This window comes from Sus scrofa, chromosome 1 (genome assembly GCF_054392235.1).
Source record: "Sus scrofa isolate SSC_HxYL_T2T_F1_AM1 chromosome 1, Sscrofa_HxYL_maternal_Yorkshire_Landrace_v2.0, whole genome shotgun sequence".
NCBI lineage: Eukaryota > Metazoa > Chordata > Mammalia > Artiodactyla > Suidae > Sus > Sus scrofa.
In genome coordinates, this window is record NC_139383.1 from 14,040,565 (window position 1) to 14,054,640 (window position 14,076).

At 41.2% G+C, this 14,076-nt stretch overlaps 1 protein-coding gene across 27 annotated transcripts in view; it reads left to right on the forward strand.

Annotated features, from left to right (window-relative positions):
• Positions 1-14,076, forward strand: part of SYNE1 (spectrin repeat containing nuclear envelope protein 1) — a 486,694-nt gene that overhangs the window by 303,512 nt on the left and 169,106 nt on the right. For 21 of the 27 annotated variants that reach the window (XR_014844515.1, XR_014844516.1, XM_085023506.1 and 18 more), the window contains 8 exons: positions 44-226; positions 1,121-1,258; positions 3,831-4,016; positions 4,202-4,324; positions 4,804-4,986; positions 6,056-6,199; positions 10,301-10,495; positions 11,578-11,718. Coding sequence is in view for 23 of the 27 variants with exons in the window: in XM_085023506.1 (XP_084879632.1) it covers positions 44-226; positions 1,121-1,258; positions 3,831-4,016; positions 4,202-4,324; positions 4,804-4,986; positions 6,056-6,199; positions 10,301-10,495; positions 11,578-11,718 (1,293 nt within the window). In the remaining 4 variants the exon portion in view is untranslated. The remainder of the gene's footprint in view (positions 1-43; positions 227-1,120; positions 1,259-3,830; positions 4,017-4,201; positions 4,325-4,803; positions 4,987-6,055; positions 6,200-10,300; positions 10,496-11,577; positions 11,719-14,076) is intronic. The other 6 variants (XR_014844517.1, XR_014844518.1, XM_085023581.1 and 3 more) reach the window with 1 other exon arrangement.

The window sequence follows — 14,076 nt, forward strand, 5'->3', positions numbered from 1 at the left end:
GTTTCCTAGAATCTAATGTGCTTTCATTTTGATGACCGTCCAGCTGCTAGGAGAGGAATTAGATGGCTGTAACTTAAAGTTAATGGAACTAGATGAAGCAATACAGAAATTCTCAGAACAGAATGGCCAACTGGGTAAACCACTGGCCAAGAAGATAGGAAAACTGACCGAACTTCACCAGCAGACCGTGAGACAGGCTGAGAACCGGATCTCCAAGCTCAGCCAGGTATGTTTCCCGGGCCAGTGATCAAAATACTCTTGGGCAGAAGTTCCGTGTTCTCTTTTTCTCTTTTAAAAACAAGCAAAGACAAAAATAAATGAATAAATAAAAATAAAAATAAGTAGAAAGATAATATTGACAATAAGGAGAGGAATTTAAGTGTAGCCTACATCATACCATGTCTTCATTCCTAAGATTTACATGTAAACCTGCCTTTATTTTATATCAAACCATATTATTAAGTCATTGGCAAAGGTGGTCATATAAGTGAACGTTTGAGGTGATTATGTTGTGACCTGGAAAAGTATTTTGTAAAATAAATACTCATCCATTAGCATGTTTTATAAAATCAGTCTGGGGCGAACTCACGTACCTTAATGTATACCTATATTCAAGTATCTTATACATATATAACTTTTAATTAATTTGCCTTTAATTATAGGTTCAGGGCATATGTCGTCATAGTTGAAGATAGACTGATCTTTTGAAAACTGATTATTTTTTTTTCCTGCAATCAGGGATGAGTTAAGTCGGGATTTGCTATTAATCAATTATGATACTGAAACCTTTAATCCCTATCAACCACCTCCTTACTCAGTGAGGGTCAAGTATGGAAGGAGGGATAGAGAAATGCTAGATAGAAGAATAAGAGACGAGAATAGAAAAACATTTAAAAGACACATTATTCAAGCATATTCAGAACTTGGACTTTATCCTAAAGTCACTGGGAAGTCCTTGATAAGTATTCCACGGAAATTATTTTTCATGGTACCTTTCAATATCACAGATATGCTAACAATCCACCCCTAGGATTATTGTATCCTAAGGGAGATTGAAGACTGATTTCTAGCTCAAGAAGCAGAGTTTCCATTTGTTATCTCATGGTTAATGATTTTTCAGGCAGCATTCCATTTAGAAGAATACAATGAAATGCTTGGGTTAATCCTGAAGTGGATTGAGAGAGCTAAAGTCTTGGTACATGGAAAGATTGTCTGGAATTCCGCGAGCCAACTTCGGGAACAGTACATTTCCCATCAGGTAACTTTGAGAAAAATAGTTGTCAAAGAGTACTTAAGAGAGGAATTTGATTTAACTGGCTAGACTGACAGAAAACGTAGGCGTCCTTGAGATCAAATTATTGTATGTGCCAGGATAAAAGAAAGCTCAGGTAGCCCTAATAACTTGTCAGGTGGTTTGAAAAACAAACAAAAACCTTGTAGCTCCCTATGAGATTTCATAAGACTACATAAATGAATAAATATCCTCTTTCTCCCCTAGACTTTCCACTCCCCAAGACCAAAAATAACCATCCAGATAGGACTCTTTTTTTTTTTTTTTTTTTTTTTTTTTGCAGCTTCTTGGAGACAATTATGTGCAAGGATTTGGTGGGCAATTCTCCCCCAGGAAGAGATGTAGGGATCTGTGGAAAGATTATAGGCTTCAGACTCAAACTGATGGGCAAACCAAGCCCTCGCAGTCATTGAGGGCTGTGTAGTTTGGATGGGACTTCTTTGCCTCTAGGAATTCAGTCTTCTCATCAACACGATGGAGATGTGAATGATATTTATATTGCCGAATTATCACAAGGATCAAACAGTTGATCCTCAAGCAGCCTCCCTGGCACGTGGGTGCCCAGTAAGAACCTCTATCTCATGCCTCCTCCTTTCAGCCCCTCTGCCTGACCTCCCAGAGAAAGTAGGGGTCAGCTGGGAACCAGTGATGCATCCACCCCCCATGGAGGCTGCATGACTTCATTTCCTCTGAAGTTTTCTCTTGGCCATGTCATCCAGGAAATTATTTCATCCTTTTATAATTTAGGCTTGAATTAGATCCAGATATTCACTAGCCCAGTTATCTTGCACTCAAATACTAAATGATCTTAAGTTACATGGATATCCTCAAGTATTTTAGATTTTGTCTTCTATTCTGATTTGTGTGTTCTCATGTCTTTTAAATACATCCCCTTTTCCATTCCAGTTGACAGATTTCTAGATCAAAGCCTCCTTTTCTCCTTCTGGGAATGCTTTAACAGGCTCCTAATTGGTTTCCCTGTATTGATCTTTCTTCTCTAATCAATCATGCAAACTCCTCTCAAGAAATCTTCCTTAAACAACTACAGAGTTGTTCTGCCTGAGGATATGCTTCTACTTGAACAGACAAGACCTAAATTGCAATTGGTTGTAAGCAAGGAAACAACGTCTAGAATTCTAGAAATGCAAATTTAAAAGCGAGAATGTTAAGTATCAAGTTAACACTATTTTTTGAAAGCTGGTATTTAAGACAGTAAGAGCTCTCAAACACTACTGGTGACTTGGTAAAAATCCCGTTGCAAAACAATTGGCAAAATATATCATGATCATCAAAGTAGTATTAATCTGTAATTCAAAATGTAGAAAACGTTTTATGAGTACTAATAATTATACTGGAATTTTAAAGAAAACTTAACATGTCAAATAAGTTTTCTGAGTAAATTTTTGGATATAATAAAATATAATATAGTCTTTAAAATATTGAAGGTTTTTTTTTTTTAAATTCCAAAGCTAGGAATTTTCTTAGGCATTTGGAATACAAATAACATTCCCTGCCCCTTCCCCAGGGAATTGATAAAGGAAGGAAGGAGAGAGAGAGACAGATCCAGACAAGCACAATGCAGAGGGATAAGTGCAAGGATTAGGGCCTAAGATGCTGAAGGAACTCCTGGGAGGAGTTCTCACTACGGTGCAACAAGATGGGAGGCATGTCTGAGCCCTGGGATGTGGGTTTGATCCCCGGTTGGGCACAGTGGTTTAAGGATTTTGCTGCAGTACAGGTTGCAACTGCGGCTTGGATTTGATCCCTGGTCAGGGAACTCCATATGCTGCAGGGAGACCAAAACAGCAGATTCTTTTTTTTTTTTTTTTTTAATCTGCTCTACATGGGGTTCCCATTGTGGCTCAGTAGTTAATGAACCCAACCAGTATCCATGAGGATGCGGATTCGATCCCTGGCCTCGCTCAGTGGGTTAAGGATCGGGCATTGCCGTGAGCTGTGGTGTGGGTCGCAGACCTGGCTCAGAGCCCAAGTTGCTGTGGCTGTGGTGTAGGCTGGCAGTTGCAGCTCCAATTCGACCCCTTGCCTGGAAACTTCCATATGCTACAGGTGCAGCCCTAAAAAGACCAAAAAAAAAAAAAAAGAAAGAAAGAGAGAGAGAGAGAAAAGTTGGATCTAGTGACCTAAGGAAGATCCCCAGGGCATCAGGACTTGGCCACTACTAGAATACTCGTGTCCTGACCTTCACCAGGGAGCAGCTTCGGGTGGCAGACAGAGCGGGAGCCTTATGGCCCAACACATGTGGCCTCGACAAATTGTTTAGAGCTCCTGAACTTTGATTTTTTTTTCTGCAAAAAGGGGGTAAGAGTAAGTGGGGAGCAGGCACAGGGCTGTGAAGGTTAAACCCAATAAGACAGCATAGAACCTGCCCAGCACGCCTGGAAAATGTGAATTACTTCTCCTCCCTCCCTCCATCCCCCGTCTCGCCATCTCTCGAGAAGCCTGTCTCACTGCACTGTGTTGATTACCTTTCCCTCTCTGCCTTCTTGTCAACGTCATGACTGTTGATATTTCCCTCTAGACCATGCTAGAAGAATCGGAAGAGATTCACAATGATCTGGAAGCAATGGCTGAGAAATTACAGGCCCTCGATAGCGTGTACCTTACAGAAAAAATGTCTCAGCAAGTGGTGGACCTGGGCCGAGAGACTGAGGAGTTGCGGCAGATGATCAAAATCCGTTTGCAGAATCTCCATGATGCGGCCAAGGTAAACAGAAAAAAAAAGTAATTTAAATGGAAACGTCTCTATCACTTTTTTAAAAATGGTCCTTTTAGAGTAGAGCTGAAGCAGTCCCCTCTGCTGAGTCTTCTGGACTGTGATCTTATTCTCCACCCATGACTTTGGACTTCAAGTGCTTCTGTATTGACATGCATGTCGCTCTTACCTTGTAGGATATGAAGAAATTTGAAACAGAGCTCAGAAACTTGCAAGTTGCTCTGGAGCAAGCCCAGACAACCCTGACTTCTCCAGAAGTTGGACGTCTTAGTCTCAAGGAGCAACTCTCTCACAGACAGGCAAGCAAAAATAATTCAGGGAAAATGAGCATGGAGTTATAAATATATATATATTGCTGTACCTGTGGCATGTGGAAGTTCTCAGGCCAGGGACTGAACCTATGCCACAGCCGCCACCCAGGACGCTGCAGTGACAATGCCAGGTCCTTAACCTGCTGTGCCATAGTGGGAATTCCTATATTTTCCAAAAAGCAAGGTTAGGAAGAATAATTTCTAAACTCAGTTATAGTCTTAGCCCTGTATGCATTATTTTAAAAACATTCCTTGGAAAAATGTTTTTGACTTGTGACAGAGCTATAATTTCATAAACGTCCCTTCTTTATGAACTAAACTATTAAAACATAGAATTTTAAAACATTGTAGAATAGATATTTTAAATAGGAAACGTGTATTTCGTATGTACGTATGTTTTCTAGAAATGATTAATTTTATATACCATTTTCCAATTTAAACTATGAACTGTGACCTCGCACTTTCAGCATTTGCTGTCTGAGATGGAGTCCCTGAAGCCTAAAGTCCAGGCGGTGCAGATCTGCCAGAGCGCGCTCCGGATCCCCGAGGATGCGGTCACCAGCCTGCCGCTCTGCCACGCTGCCCTGCGACTGCAGGAGGAGGCCAGCCGGCTCCAGCACACCGCCATCCAGCAGTGCAACATCATGCAGGCACGTGCAGCTGGGCCAGCCAGTGTCTGCAGGCGATCCCCAGCCGGCAGAGCAGCAGCAAATGAGTCATGGGAGGCTTTTCTTAGCACTGTGTGGGCTCAGCCATCAAAACACATCCAGAGTGTTAACTGTGTGACAGCTGGTTGTGGTTATATAAAATAAGGACATGAAATGCTATCATTTGCATCACCCACAAAAGTCTGGGGAAAGCTCTATTAAAAATATCCTTCGGTGAAAACTATCTTTCAGCAGTTTTTTATAAAGAACACCTTATGAAGGTTAATTTTTATATTCAATCCTGTATTTTTTACCTCTTATTATCCATCTGAAAATCATCTAGAATCATGCAATACTTTACTGCTAGCATATACTATAGAAATTGTTTTTCAGATTTCAGCTTATTGATGCATTTTATTGCTTGAGACGTATACCTGGCTGTAACTCTTAATCTCGTCGCTTAATAAGAGAACAGTTATTTACTAGGAAAAAAAATGACACTCTCTCATATCTCCTTTCAACTGATATTTCACCTGCTTTATCCAAAAACTGTATACATGTGCTCTTATTAAATCATGAATGGTCTATTTGGTCCACAGTACTCGCATTATCTTAAAATCTCTTGGGCAGTAAATTCCTGAGGGTACAACATCATGATAATTCATTTTTTAATCCCCTGTTCCAGCGCTTAACTGAGAGCCTTACACAGATACTCAGGATTTCTTTGATGGAACGATGAAATGGTCAGGTTTTCTTGACTGCTTTCTTCTGTGTTCTGGACCATGACCTTGCCTCCTTTAGGACAATAGGGAGAAGAGAAAGGATCTAGCCACTGAATTATTTTCCATCCATCAATAATTATGACCAAATGTTTTAGAGAGAAGGCTCTGAATTTTCTGAGTAAAGCTGGGGATCTGAATTATCCAGGAATTTCCCCCATCATTTCTTTGTTCCTCTGACACATGGGTAAACCTGAGTTACCAACAGCTGTTTGGCAGAATCACTTACACAGTTACTGCTATAGACAGATAATCATGCGTGTGTGGTTTTTTTTTTTTTTTTTCCTTCAAAGGAGGCTGTGGTGCAGTATGAACAATATGAGCAAGAAATGCAGCACCTCCAGGAGCTCATAGAAGGAGCTCACAGAGAGATCGAGGATAAGCCTGTGGCCACCAGCAACATCCAAGAGCTGCAAGCCCAGATTTCTCGGCATGAGGTGAGACAAGCAAAGTTCAAGGGCAGGGCATTGTCTTGGAGAATAAGTGGTTGGTTTCTAGCAAATGCAAGAGAAAGATTTTCCCTGTCTGGGGCATAATGCGTTGGGCTCTTGGAGAGCCTCTTTGGCTGTCTTTGCATTTTAAGGGCTATTTTTGCTGATGTTTTCCAAGACCCAGTAGCACGAGACTTCCCCTTGATTCCAAAGCCTCTCTACCTGGCATCCATGGCACATCTCTCTCCACCTGGACCCACCGATTTTTCTCCTGGGGAATTCTCACAGCTCACACACCAAAACACACGGTCCTCTCTGCATTTACAGACTGCAACAAACAGCCATGCTCAAAGCCTTGCTGCTTTGCTGGCCCTCTTTAAGAGGAAGGCATATTGTATATTAAAAAAAAAAAAAATCATTTGCTCTTTCACATTTAGGTCATTTCACCTCCTTTTATCAAAATCAGAGAATGGCCCATGTGTGTTTTGCTGAGTTCCAGATTACGTCTGTTAGCATCTTCCCCATTTTCAGATGTGCTTCCTTCCTGTACCTTTGGCATTGTTCTGACCTGAGGTCTTGGACACCCCTTGTGCAGACCTGGTCTCAGAGATCATACACCTGGCGTGTTCTAGCCCCTTGACACTTAGCAGCGAATTTCCTTTCCTGACCTGTCAGTTCCCTTTTAGGTCCCATTTACTCCTTCTCTGGGGGCTGGCTTATAGCATCATGAATCTTGGAGAGTGACGGGGAGGGGGGCGGGTGTATTTTATTTCTTTGTGCCAAGGATAGACATTTAGTTTACCCCTCTGTCTGCTCTATTTTAACTTTGATGTCATAAGAGCAACAATTTTTCCAAACCAAATATCTGAAAAGGTTCTCAGAAGATTGAATTGTCGCTTTTCAAGGATGGGGAAATTACACTGCCACTCCCCTTTCTAAATGCAATTCTTTAACTTTTTGTCACATCCAATACATCAATCACTTACATTTACATATGATTTACAAAATAATGTAAATATCCCACCTACATTTACTCTTACACCGTAGATATCATCTGTGTTAACTATTGGTTTCTCTTATGCCACTGGTTAAATGAAAAGATGTTTTGCAAATATTTGAAATTTTTTTGAAACTTTTTTCAAAATTCTTTTGAAACTTTTTTTTTTGTCTTTTGAGGACTGAACCCACGGCATATGGAGGTTCCCAGGCTAAGGGTGAAATTGGGGCTGTAGCTGCTGGCCTACCCCACAGCCACAGCAATGTGGAATCCCAGCCACGTCTGCAACCTACACCACAGCTCATGGCAAGGCCTGATCCTTAAGCCACTGAGCGAGGCCAGGGATCGAACCCATGTCCTCATGGATACTAGTTGGGTTCCTTAAACACTGAGCCATGATGGGAACTCCTGAAACTATTTTTAATATCATTTTGTAAGCTCCAGAATTTTGTTGTAACAACTCTTCCATCAAAGTACAGAAAATATTTTTAAAAATCTTGTCTGGAATAACAGTAATGATCCTTACTATAGTTTTTTGTTGTTGGTGTTAGTTTTATGGTTTTTAAAAAAAAATTCTTAAAGTTTTTATTTTATTTTTTGCAACAACCCTGTGAAGTAAGGTTTTTTTCTTTTTTCCTTTCTTTTTTTTTATCATCTCGCTTTTACTGATAAGAAAACAGAAACTGATTTTTAGAATGACTTCCTGAGCTTCCAGATCTAGTAATTGATAGAAACTAGATTTTCTAATCTGGTTTGGCTTCAACTTGGGTGATTTTTCCACTGCAGCAGAAACACCCTGGGCTGCCCCCTTGCATAAAAGAGAAGAATGAATGGTGGTTGAGGAGAATAAATGACTTGCCCAAGGTCACCGCAGAGCCACTGGGCACAGTCGGCCACAGAGTGTCCTCTGGCTGCTGTTCAGTGATCTTGTTCATTTTGTCACATTTTCTCCTCCCCGTTCTAAACATCTGTGTAGGCACGTGTTAGCTTTGTCATGTGATTTAGATTACATTTTCATATTTACAATGACGTAGTCCTGTGCAAGGCTCATTGTATGTGGAAAACAAACACAGGAAGGAAAGCGATGCGTGGGGAAAGCCCGATTTATAACATACAACTTTGGAAGGATGCTCTCGCCTGTATTTGCAGTCTACTTTTAATGGAATTTCAATCTTGAAGTGAGGCTCATTCCAGACTAGATAACTTGAACTCACAAGAATAACGGATAATTTATCTCTAAGGAATTCACATCTTTTTACCATAAGTTTTCAAATGTTGCCTCTAACTTGAAAAAATTATCCCGTCACCTTTAAATCGTAGGAGAGAATGCTCAGGGCCCTCACTTTCATGGGCGCAGGAGGCTATCTGCAGAAGGTGGCTTTCCCCAGAGCAGCCAATGTGCCTGAAATTCCCACCTGTATGCTCACCCTTTATAACCGTTTTCGGAAATATGCAGCAAAAAAAATTACATATGTTTCCTGAGAATGGGGAACACATTAGCCCATTAGTGCTCCATTTAAATTGAGCAGATTTGGAGTTCCCATCATGGCTCAGCAGTTAACGAATCTGACTAGCATCTGTGATGACACAGTTTCGATCCCTGGCCTCGTTCAGCAGGTTAAGGATCTGGCATTGCTGTGGCTGTGGTGTAGGCTGGCAGCTACAGCTCCGATTAGACCCCTAACCTGGGAACCTCCATATGCCGCGGGAGCGGCCCTAGAAAAGGCAAAAAGACAATAAATAAATAATAAATAAATAAATAAATAAATAATCCTATACTTCTATACTAGAAAGAAGACAGGCTGCAGGCTAGGTTCTGCTGGATATTTTCCCTTCTACTCAGTCAGTTTGGGTTGGGGAGGAAAAACAAAATGACAGCAATAACAACAAAATGGTGTGTGTGTGTGTCTGTGTGTGTGTGTGTGTGTGTGTGTGTACACATATACGCATATCCATATACACACATATACCATTTTGTTGCTGTCGTTTTGTTTCTGAACTTCAAAGCTCTAGTTCAAATGTCAAGTTCAAAGCTAGTTTGAGTGTGTATACACACACTCATGTTAAAGACTGTCACAAAATGTGTTTTGTATAAATACTAAATGATAGCTTTTCAGGCCAAGGAGCCAAAAGGAATAGAAAAAAGTAATGGTTTTCTACTTTTAGGATTAATGTTTTTGTTTCCTTGAAAGTGGAAAAAAAAGTTAATGTTTACATCTTCATTTTTTAACTAATGTATGCATTTTTAAGCAAGAAAGTAAAAATTTAACATTTTATAATTACCTTTTAAAATTATTTTAGAAATTTTAATATTTTTTATTTTTAATAGCTATGTGCTGTTCAGAATATATTTTCAATACGCTCTTGGTAAAAATGTAAAAATCTCTACCTCTCAAAACAATTTCTTTCAACAACAAATGAATTTAAAAGTCATTAAAATTGAACTTCAAATTCAGAGCTCTAGTATAAGGCATCAGAAGCATTTGAGGCATGTGAGAGAAAATTTCACGAATGCACAAAATTTTATTTTGTGAGTAATCTGCAAAAAAAGGGGGGGTTCATATGTAATATTTAACTTACCTGCACAAAACAAGTCCCCAGGGTCACAGGAATTCACAAGCAGTTTACATTGTTACATGCCTGTCACAAATGACTACTCTATTTGACATATTTGGGAGGGTAAGAGCTGAGCATTGCATTTTTTGAAGTTTTAGTCATCACATGACCTAATTTCCATGGCATGAACCATCTGGCAATTTCAGATTCCTTGGGCATTTTCAAGAAACTTGCCAGTCCTTAAGGTTACCTAAAGTCCCAAATCGGGCCGGAGCATCTCTCCGGCTTCGAATCCCCGGGGCAGCCGGGCGTCGTTCCCCCGCCCCGCCGGCCGCGGCGCCCCTTCCGGGCCCCGCCGCGCGGTGGTCTGGCTCGGGGCGCGCGGCAGCCGGGCTCCTCGCTCGCACCGTCCACATCCTGCCTCCCCGCCGCTCCGTCTGGCGCAGCTCTGTGATTTCATTGGCCAGGCCCGGAGGAGGATGAACGCTACTAGTTCTGTTTCCTTCTGATGCTGTTCTGACACACGGAGGGGCGGGGGGGAAATGTTTCCTCAGGAGCTGGCTCAGAAAATCAAGGGCTACCAGGAGCAGATCGCCTCTCTGAACTCCAAGTGCAAGATGCTGACCATGAAAGCCAAGCACGCCACCATGCTGCTGACGGTGACCGAGGTGGAGGGGCTGGCGGAGGGGACGGAGGACCTGGACGGGGAGCTCCTCCCCGCGACCTCGGCCCACCCCTCTGTGGTCATGGTAAGTAAGGGTCAAGGCCGGTTTGCTGGACGCCTCCGGGCGCGCTCTTCTGACTGTCCCCTGGCTGGTGGCTCCAGGCTCCTCTCCGTGGCTTGGTTTAGGGAGCAGTGGTAGGTCTTGAGGGTGAGAACTGGGGAACAGTCCCCTTAACTCTCTGATTACATTTGGACCAAGGCCAATCCTTGACACTGTAAACAGTGCCACTTGAAATGAAGCCATTTGTTTGGGAGTCCTGAATTACTTCGTGCTGAAGGTCGGCCCTGTGTTTGCTTATAATTTAGCAATAATACAGGAGGCTCTGAGCTTCAAAAAAAAAATCCTTTTGCACAGTTTTCTGGGGGAGGGGAGAATCATGCTACACATGTTTTGTGTGTGTTTTTCCAGCTAAAGCAATGACTGACTAGGTATGGTTGTGTATGCTCTTGTATAAATGTTTAATGAAAGAGAGAAGACAAGTCGTTATTAGAAAAATAAGAAAATAGAAAACCCAAAGTTTAGCTGTGGATTCGAACAAATAAGTTCCATTAATTTCTCTCTGCAGCATTACTTCCCCATCACTTTGCATCTAGAATGCATCGAATATTTTGTAGCTCAGTGTTTTCTAGTGCTGTATATTTTCCACACATAGGTACTGTGCTGTGGGTAGTATATAACCATATGTGGACTCTTCTGGTGATATATTATTTGGGGTGCATTTATCTCGATAGAATATTTGGAATTTGAAATATGAAAAAAAGACCAAGCTTGATTTCATAGACCCTTCTCTCATTTGTATGATTTTAATAGTTATTTGTAAAGATACCAACAATGGAGAAAAGGAAAATAAAGGAATATTTAATCAGCAACAGAACTCTGTCATGTAGCATGCATCCCCTACGCCTGTTTGTTTTGCAAACGGTCCCTAGCATCATAGTCACATGAAAACTTTCAAATAGCAACACGGAATTTGTATGTAAATTTGGGTCTCAATAACTCTAACTTCTGTTGTATAATTATCTCTGTTTTGACCTGTGCCTGACCAGGCCTCTTGTTAACATAGCTAACTGATTTTCATGTCCTTTGGGCAACATTTTATGGGACAGATGACTGCGGGTCGCTGTCACACTTTGCTGTCACCTGTCACTGAGGAGTCTGGGGAGGAGGGAACCAACAGTGAGATTTCTTCTCCACCTGCCTGTCGCTCCCCTTCACCTGTGGCTAATACAGAGGCTTCTGTTAATCAGGTACCACCCACTTGGCATTGCTCTAAGATATCTGAAGGGATGCAGGACTCCATTCTCTGTTCTCATTGGATCGTGGGTGTGCGTTTTTGGACCTCAAGAAACACACCGTTAAGTGCAATAGTTGCACGAACTCTGATTGTCATGTGAGAGCAATACTGGCTTAGCCCGCCAACTCCTCTCCTGAGCGACTAAAATGAGATGAGCAAAAATTAGGTCATGGAAATTATAGCTGGAGAAGGCCCTGCTTTAAGGCTTCTTGGCTTTGGTTTCTAACAGCTGTCTGTAATGGAGTACTGCATCCTAACAGAAGATGAAATGTTTGCGTGGCCATTGTAAAATAACGTGCTTCTATTGCTGTTTTAACATTCACTGAGCATAGTGTTGACACCAGCTCAGATTTTGAAAAGATGGAAAATTTATTTTTATTTATTTAATTTATTTTGTCTCTTTGCCTTTTGAGGGCCGCTCCCGCCGGCATATGGAGGTTCCCAGGCTAAGGGTCTAATCGGAGCTGTAGCCCCCAGCCTACACCACAGCCACAGCAACGAGGGATCTGAGCTGCGTCTGCAACCTACACCACAGCTCACGGGAACGCTGGATGCTTAACGCACTGAGCAAAGTCAGAGATCAAACTGCAACCTCATGGTTCCTAGTCGGATTCGTTAACCACTGAGCCACGACGGGGACTCCAGAAAAGATGGAAAATTTATGATCGCTATGTGAGACTTTTTTTTTTTATTTACTAACTGTCAACCACTTGAAAGGCTGTCTGTTAGTATATATATTGGAATGCCTAAGTAGCTCTGAATTTTCTTAATTTTCAATAATCTTAAATTTTATTTCCTATAAAATGGGGACAAGGGAATTCTCTGGCGGCTCATGGATTAAGGATCAGGCATTGTCACTGCTGCTGTTTGGGTCGCTGCTCTGTAGCAGGTTTGATCCCTGGCCTAAGAACTTCCACATGCTGCAGGCACAGCCAAAAACAAACAGACTCAAAAATCGGAACAATACTTTGTTATGAGGTGACTTTTAGTGTACATTATACTACATTATATTAAATAGAGATTAGACTAAATTAAATACTTCAAAAAATTGTCATAAAAATGTTGAATAGAAAACAAAAAAGATGCTTTAACGATAACTAAAACTGTTTTTTTTTTAATTAATTAATTAATTAATTTTTGGCTTTTTAGAGCTGCACCCGTGGCATATGGAGGTTCCCAGGCTAGGGGTCTAATCGGAGCTGTAGCCACTGGCCTATACCACAGCCACAGGCACAGGGGATCCGAGGCACATCTGCAACCTATACCACAGCTCATGGCAATGCTGGATCCTTAACCCACTGAGCAAGGCCAGGGATCGAACCCAGAACCTCATGGTTCCTAGTTGGATTCGTTAACCACTGCGCCACAGCAGGAACTCCAGCAGGAACTTTTAAAATAGGATTTCTGTGTTAAAGAGAATCCACCAACCCCTCCCCCCAAAAAGGGAAAATAAAATGAAGAAAGAATAAAATAAGACAATTTTTTTGGTAAAAATGTATGTCACTCTAAGGAAGGTATTAATTCATCAAGCACATTGTGAGTACCTAACGGGCATGAACTCTTGTGCTGGGTTCCAGAGATGTAACAAAGAAAGAGACAGAGGTGGCCCCTGTCTTCAAGCACCTTATAATCTAGAGAAAGGTGGCCATAAGATGAATCATAACGAAAGTGATGAGAGGAAATTAAAAAAATAAAATAAAAAGGAGAAGTCCACAGTATTCTGGAGAATTTGGGAAACTGTCCTCCAAATTCTGATTTTAAAACATGAATTGCTCATTTTTTGATGATGTGTTCTTTCCTGTGGTCACAGATGTCATTGAAATCATAGAAATATGGCTAGAGTCAGCTTTTTTACTGTGTAGGAAAAATGTATCCCATATAAGGTGCCTGATGCTCTTGAAATTTTCACATTGAACAATGGACATTGACTTTCGGGCTGACACTGTGGGAAGAATAGCCCTTTCCTAAAGTTAGAAGTCTCAGTGCTACATCTTATGAAATGTCTTTCCATGTGCATGGGAAACTGTTCTGTAAATGATCAGATATGCAAGCATTTTTGTTATGATTCTTTTAACTGTCAAGCTCAATCCAATCCCAGAATGATGAGCAAAATCGTGCTTTGTCTTGATCTCATTTTGACCCTGTCTCCTATAACACAGGAAAAATCAGTTTAAGTTACATTATTAATTTAACATACTTGTATATGGTCCTGCAAGTATGGGGCGGGGGGAATCTTTATTTCGTTGATAGCAAACAGCTACACTCCAGAAAACTGTTAGAAGCAAAAGTATTAATGCTTGATGTTACACAA